We start from the raw sequence: 7,640 nt of genomic DNA, 5'->3' as shown, positions 1-7,640 counted from the left end.
GTGCGGGTGCGGGTTTCGGTGCGCGGGAATAGTGATTGTGTGCGGTGCAAAGCAACGGCGCACATCCCAAGTCGCTAACAAGCCCGTTAAGAATCAGCCTTTACGCCTCCGCCCGTGAAGTGTCTCTGCGCTGTGAAGCTAAGTCAATATAATAGCATTAGTAGTGGTAGTGTCGGTGGAAGCTGTGCAGTTAAAAGGGGTACGGTAAAGAAAAATGAAGTAAATTTCACGCCCGGAGATTCGCCCCATTTCGTTGTTGGGTCATTTGTGCGAAGATTCCGTGCGGAAAGTGCTCCCAAACGAGCGCGAAGGGTGTAAAAAACAAAAGAAAAAGGCTTCCACTGCGTGTGCCGCGCACTCGGTTGAAGGCCATTTTCTATCGCAACAAATGTCATAATAATAGTAAAAACGCACGCAGCCGAGGGGCCAATTACTCATCACGCCGTGCGAGTGTGCGCGAGTGTGCGTCGTGTCCGTGTCCGCATATTCTATTGCCCTCCTCCCGGGGGTGACGACTCATTGTCGGCTGGAGTAGTAGCGGCAGCAGCAACACAGGAGGAAAAAAACAAGTGCACCGGTTTTCTGTCCCGTCCGAGAATGACGGCATCGTGCGACCGGTAGGGGATCGACGATCGCGGATCGCGTACCGCAACGGTTCACATGCCGGACACATTTGCAGTTGCGCTTGCCAACCTGCCACCGGGACACACCGGAACATGAGCGGTTCGTTGCGTCCGTTCGGTCCACGGTGCAGGCGTACATCCACGGTGGACGCAGACGGCAGGGGCCGCATTCGATGGGCGCCGGTTGGCCACCGATCGGCAACGGATTGGCCAAAAACAGACAACGCCGCCGCCAGTGCAGTGAGTCAGTAGTGTGCGTGTGTGGTGATACGTGAAATTTGCATCCGCGCCATAGGCCGGCCGCTTCTGGCGTTCCGGGCCGCTTTCTGTTTATGGGGGTAGGGAGGAAGCCGTAGGCGCGCAAAGTGCAATTTTCAAGCGCCCGTGAGTGCAAGCGAAGAAATTTTCAATCTCCCAACAAACCCCCTCGATTGTGGGTTTCAGTGCGTGCGTGCGTGCATGTGAATGTGTGTGTGCAAGGGCCAAACAAAAAAAAGAAGCAACCCCAGGAAGGGCAAGTGCCGTGTGTCGTTAGAAATCGGTTGTGCCTTTAATTCCCTTCCCTTGGTTGAGTGTGAGTACACGAAGCGGTCATATCAAATAGTGTTTCTACCTCCTTTTTGGGGCAGTGGCCACTAATATTCTGCATCGAATTCCCAAGTGCCTTATAGTCTGTGCCTTTGCGCCAAACAGATCCTCATTTTGCCGTAATATAGTTGTATCAGTGTTTGTACGCCCGGCGTGCCAGCGTGAAGGAGTAATTTATCGCGTGTTTTTTCGCAAGCGTAAGCACCTACTCGCCGAGGTGCCGAACCACCGTTTGACGGCAAAAATGCCCCACAACAGCTCGACCGGCGATGAGCTGGGCAGCACGGATGAGGTGAAAGTGTTTAAGGACGAGGGCGACCGGGACGACGAGAAGTTGTCGGAGAATCTGCTGGAGGAAAAGTCCAGCCTGATCGATTTGACCGAAAGCGAGGAGAAGACGGTCAAGAACGGTACCACCCGCCATGAAAGCGCCAGCACACTGTACGGCGGCAGCGGGGGAGGAAGTGGAGGGGGTGGATCGGGTGGCAAACTGCCGCACGGTGGGGCGCCCCATCCCGGGTTCAACATGGGGTACATCGTACCGCCGTACTCGTACCCGAACGGTGCCGCCGGCGGACTGCCGGTGTCGATGGCGAACAAGATGAGCCTGCCGCCCTTCTTCTGCCACAACGGAGATCATCTGTCGTCGCCCCCGCCAGCCCACTGTGGCATCCTACCGTACCAGCTGGACCCGAAGACGATGAGCCTGACGAGGCCACCGCTGTACAGCTTCCCCACCAGCCAGTACCCCTACCCGATGATCAGCCCGGATATGCTGCCGGTACCATCGTCGTGGCATTCGCCCTCGCTCTACAGTCCGGCCGCCGGCTTCCGAACGCCCTATCCCTCCTCGCTCCAGATCTACACGTCGCTTTCGAGTGACTTCTATCGCTACTCGCCCACCCTGCTACCGCCCAGCATACATCCATCGCATCCGGTGCTAAACTCGGGACATCCGGCGATAATCACCCCGGGGCCCAAGCAGGACATTCCCGGCAGTGGGGGAGGTTCGCACCGGGGTAGCGATCGGCAAGGGGCGTCGATCAAGCTGGAATCCTCAGCGTCCGGCGCGGATCACGAACCTTCGTCCGGCCATCACCATCACCATCGGTCTTCCGCTTCCTACCATCATCACCGATCGGGTGGATCGCTTGGTGATCAGCATGGCAACAACAACAACAACAGTAACCATCACACGAACCACAACCATCACAACCACCACCAGAACCACCACAACAATGGAGGGGGCGGCGGTGGTGGCCACAAGCACCAATCGCTCGCGGAACGCGAGGCCGCCCTCGAGAAGAAGCGTAGCCACGTGAAGAAGCCACTGAACGCGTTCATGCTGTACATGAAGGAGATGCGCGCGAAGGTGGTGGCGGAGTGTACGCTGAAGGAGTCGGCCGCCATTAACCAAATCCTCGGCCGCAAGTGGCATTCGCTGTCGCGCGAAGAGCAGAGCGTGTACTACGACAAGGCGCGCCAGGAGCGGCAGCTCCACATGGAGCTCTACCCGGGCTGGACGGCACGGGACAACTACGGGTACGGTGCGAAGAAAAAGAAAAGGAAAAAGGACCGCAGTCCGGCGGATCCGGGTGGAAATAGTATGAAGAAGTGCCGGGCCCGGTACGGGCTCGATCAGCAAAACCAGTGGTGTAAACCGTGCCGGCGCAAGAAGAAGTGCATCCGGTACAAGGAGGCGGGTGGCGGGGATCGCGGTGACGGTGGCAGCGATCGGGAGGGTGGTCGCGATCGGGGCGATGGTTCGGACGATGCGATCGGCAGCTGTGGCAGTATGGAGGACGATAGCAGTAAATCGCCGGGCGAGGAGGACGAAGATCGCGAGTCGATCAACCAGTCGCTGTCCAGTCCGCGGTGTCTGAGCGTACTGTCGAGCCTGCAATCGCCGTCGACCAGCATAGCGTCCCCGCTGAATCTGCTCGCAAGTCCTGCGACGCCGACGAACTTCTACCACCATCACGACCACCTCGGGCTGGCGTCGATGATCGCGTCCGCCCAGCAGCAGCACCAGCAGCAGCAACTGCAGCAACAACTCCAACAGCACCAGCAGCAACAGCAACAACATTACCTCCACCAGCACCATCACCATCATCATCACCATCATCAGCAGGCGGCGGCGGCTGCAGCAGTGGCCGCAGCCGCCCTGCAGAATGTGAGCGATAAGCTGAACAACATCAGCAACGATTCCGGCATCGGCGGGTCGCAGCTCAACAACAGCTACAGCAACAACTTCAGCCCCTACAACAACCACCACACGATGCGCACCAGCTCGTCGTCGTCCTCGTCGGCCAGCAATGGCAACGGTGGTGGCGGTGGCACAAACCTCAACAACAGCTCCTCCAGCGTAACGAACGGAACCGGCGGCGGTGGGCTGGGCAAGAGCCCAACCGCGATGCTGCTACCTCCGACACCTTCGACACCCACGCTCGCACCTCCGACACCCTCCTCCTCGTCTTCCTCCTCATCTTCCTCGTCGTCCTCGTCCTCCTCCTCGCTGTCGTCTTCGTCGTCCTCTACGCCCTCGCTCCAGATACCGCCCCACCTGCAGCAGCTGAACTTAAAGACATCCCCGCCACTGTTGCCCAACACGCCACCCTCGTCCGGGGGATCGTCCGTGTCGTCCACGACTGCGCTCACGATAAAGGAGGAGCTGCCGGACAGTAGCACCGGCAATGGGCCGATGGGTTCACCGGCGTCCGGGGCGCTACATCCCGCCTCGTCCAACAGCCCACCGGCGGGCGGTGGCGGGTTCCTGCTCCATCCCGCCCATCACCATCACCACCTCGCCTCCCTCCACGGCAGCAGCAACCATCCGCTGCAGCTCGGCCATACGCAGCTTCACGCGACCAGCAAAACCAACGGTGATCTCTCCCCATCAACGACGACCGCCCCGGTGACGGCCGGTGCATCCAGCAGCAATGACAACGGTCCAGCAGCAGCAGCAGTAGCAGCAGCGGCGGCGGCGCTCACCAACGGCGGTAGCAGTAGTCGGAGCAGCAGCAGCAGCAGTAGTCAAATCGCTAGTGATAGGTAGTGTACCGATATACAAACAAACAAAACAGAAAACGATAACTGCTACTATAATCTTCCTCCCTCCCAACATAAGAGAACGAAAACACAACAAAATCTTCCATCAAACCCCGAATATCCTTTCGTCCCCTTTTTTGCGTTTCCGGGCCGTGTCCGGGTGCACTGGTTCTTCCAATTGTTTCTCTTTAATATTGTTATGTTTAGCGCGGGGTGAAAAGATGTGTAAATGTTTAGCTTAACCCCGCAGTGGCCTTAAAAGCCCCACCGGGAACTATGTGTCCGTCGCGTTGGTTCTACTTTTATTATTTTGTTTGTTCGTCCGTGCGTTTAGCGTAACCGTGTTCGTGATAATTATTCGTCTAATGGATGTATGTTTTTTGTAATGTATTGTGTGTATGCTGTGCGTGCGTTGCCAACCCCCCATCCCCGTTTTCCAAACTGTTAATAGTTGTAAAACCTCTTCCCTGTGTTAAGTTAGTACGTCTTTAAATGTGTATATTATTAGTTGCCGCGAGAACAAAAAAGTCAGACCCGGTGCGGTGTCCCTGGTGCTGTTTGGCCCTCCCCATCCCCGGGGGCAAGGTGAGCGACAACCGGGCGAAGAAAGTTTAGCACAACGAAGAAAGCAAAACAACCGCATAACTTAGGGAAATATCGAATCGATGATTTATATAAAAAAAAAGACTGAAATGCCCAACGACCAACGAATGTTCGAGCGCGGTGGTGATGGGAAGATTTTACCCCGTACCGTACGGGCGGTCACGAATTGACCGATCGCGTAACAAGTTCCAGTTGTGAAAATAGAGAAGAATGAAAACATGTACGAAAAGCGAAAAAACACAAAAAAGGCAGAATAAAGTGTACGCATGCTTGTCCTGCATGCGTATGTCGCTCTTGGTAATGTGCATCTGATGCGTGGAAACGATCAATCTGTCTTCCGAGAAAACGACCGAGAAGTGTTTTGGTTAATAGGCGAATGGCGAGTGGGATGGTTGAAGCTGGCAGGCGGGCGGAGGCACCCGAAAACCAAAAAGAGAAAAAAAGGTTTGTAAGCGAACGCGTGTAAGGTACTTGATCGAGGGGGGGTGTGTTGGAAGAAGGAAGGGAACGGAAAACGAAGAATGCCTGGGTTTTCGAGGATCATTCCGTCGTAGGCTCCGTTGCCTTTTCCCTTTCTGCGTGTCGTGGGAGGCACACACACATAGAAGCCAAGCGGGAAAAGATCCCTGCCGGAGTGTGGGCAAGGAGCGTGGGGTGGGCTAAAAGGACGCAGCGGTGCAAGGGTACGGGAAACGAATTTCCAAAACAAGTTTTTCCATCTCGCTCCCGTTCGCGCGGGATGGTTCTTCTCGCACGCACGCACGCCACACAACTGGCAACGGGCAAGTGTGTGGACCAAGAGCAGTGGGTTAGTGGAGTTACCCACCAAAAAGGAGTTGGTGGGTTTTAAGGTGGGAACGCAGCAGCAGCAAACGGAAAAAAAGAACGATGAAATGATTGGATGAGTTGGTTGTTTTGGGTGTGTGTGTGTGTGTGTGTGTTTTTTTTTATTCCTTCTCTCCTCTCTCTCTCTCTCTCTCTCTCTCTCTCTCTCTCTCTCTCTCTCATTACTCGGTTTTGGGTTTGGTGGAGTTTGGTTGAGAAAGCGCAAGAAAACAATCTGATCGCAAGAATCGACGCGATCGACGCAAAGCGGGAAACGAGATCGAGTAACATCGATCGCCGGGCGGCGGGAGGCAAGCGACGACGACTCACCACCACCCTCACCCTCAACCCCCCGGGGGTTGTGAAGGTGGAAAGAGCAAAATCAATCAAAGTGTTTGGTAGTAGAAACACAGCAACTTGTAAATAGAAAAGGACCTGGAAATATGTGGTGAAGTATAATGAGGTTGTAGCAGCAGGATGAGGACGCCAAAGGAGAAGCAGAGAGAGAAAATGAACAGACACGGAGAAGGAAAAAAAAGCATCCCCCTGCCCAAGACCGGGCTCCGAATCAGCAGGAGTGCCAGCGGGAGTCGTGGCCGAGGACGCGCAGAAGCAGAAGGGAGGGACAATAAATTGGAAAGAGTCGAAAAGATCGTAGCAGGTGGGTTGGGGAGGGGTATATGGGTTCTGGGTGCGGGCAGCAGAGAGAACAGAAAGAGAAGCAATAATGGATGAAAGCCTAAAGAACGGAACATAGAACATGGTACGGGGAGGACCATAACCAGCCCAAAAGGTCGTAAAGCAGCGAGATGATCGGGTTCGGACAGGAATCCAGTGCGCGCGCGCGCGAAAGAGAGAGAGAAAGACGGCCAGGCAAGCAGGCAAGATCGCAGCCAGTGTGTACAAGAATACAGGAAAGGAAGCAATAATACATTTTTTTTTCGTCATTCGTTAAAAAGGCTACACGAAAAAACGAAAAACAACCCTGGCCTGTCCCCCGGGCCACAGCATCCACACTGCGCCAGACACAGCGGGTTGATTGGGGTTGAAACAGACAGGAGATGGTGCTTTTGGGGTGGACGGCAGGTGGATGGGCAGCGAAAGGGAGGTGTGGAATAACGAAGAATTTATGAAGTGTCAGTACACACAGCCTCCCTCGTTTGGCCGTTGGAACGAAAAGCGACTCATGGTAGAAAAGTAGGGTGGAACACGGAGGGTTGATGGTGTGTTGTGGTGGATCAGCATCTCCAACCCGGCCGATACACAGCAACACAGACACACATACGAGCGCGAACGCTCGCACGGAGCTCCAGCCGATTGCCACCAACTCCCTGCGAGTCTCCGCTCCGGGAGTTTTCAATGGCCAGTGCAGCAACAACCCCTAAAAAAAGGTGGGGTGGCCGTGGAAGGCGAAGGGGAAGCAAAGGCTCCTTCGGAACGACAGCGAATATTTCATGTCTCGCGCGAAAACGGGAAGTTAGTACGCGATCGTCGTCCCTGCTATTGCCAGTGGGTTTCCTTCCAATATCGCCGTGAACTCCGGCGACGCAGGCGTGTGGACGCAGGCGCGAGTGTGCCCGGGTTCATTTGTGATTTGTCTTCCACCTTTATTTTCTTTCAAAAAGTTTGGAACGAGAAGACAACAACAACAGAAATCTCTACTTATTGCAGCTCTTTCCGTTTTTCTTGAAGGTTTTTTTTTTAGGGGGAAAGGGGGGGTTTCTTTCCTTGGCTTTTCCCTCTTTTTTTCGCGTGCGCGTGTGTGTGTGTGTGTGCGCAATTTTGAGCGTCCCCAATTCACGAATGCCCGGGTAACGTGGGACTCTTTGCACGGAGATGGATGGATAATTGCGCCTTTCAAGTAGTTTTGGGCCACTGCCACCGCTTCTTCCGCTTCTGCGCGCCACCGCCGGTGGTTGCTTCTTCCCGGTGCCGGTGCCGTGACCCGGTAGG

The 7,640-nt window shown here is 55.2% G+C and overlaps 1 protein-coding gene across 2 annotated transcripts; it reads left to right on the top strand.

Annotated features, from left to right (window-relative positions):
* The first annotated feature begins 303 nt into the window (after positions 1-303).
* On the top strand, positions 304-5,693 carry LOC128309466 (protein pangolin, isoforms A/H/I/S-like). 2 transcript variants are annotated; one of them, XM_053045867.1, is made up of 2 exons: positions 304-2,199; positions 2,386-5,693. In XM_053045867.1, the coding sequence occupies exons 1-2, from the start codon at positions 1,456-1,458 to the stop codon at positions 4,264-4,266; spliced, it is 2,625 nt and encodes an 874-aa protein (XP_052901827.1). In that variant the 5' UTR covers positions 304-1,455; the 3' UTR covers positions 4,267-5,693. The 2 variants fall into 2 exon arrangements, with proteins under 2 accessions (XP_052901827.1, XP_052901826.1); XM_053045866.1 differs by having other exon boundaries at positions 304-5,693.
* The last annotated feature ends 1,947 nt before the right edge of the window (positions 5,694-7,640 follow it).

Source organism: Anopheles moucheti, chromosome 2, assembly GCF_943734755.1.
Source record: "Anopheles moucheti chromosome 2, idAnoMoucSN_F20_07, whole genome shotgun sequence".
In the NCBI taxonomy this organism is placed as follows: domain Eukaryota; kingdom Metazoa; phylum Arthropoda; class Insecta; order Diptera; family Culicidae; genus Anopheles; species Anopheles moucheti.
This window is presented reverse-complemented; position numbering and strand designations above follow the sequence as displayed.

Excerpts from the sequence above, each read along its gene's own strand:
- LOC128309466 (XM_053045866.1), top strand. The coding sequence starts at position 1,456 with ATGCCCCACAACAGCTCGACCGGCGATGAGCTGGGCAGCACGGATGAG.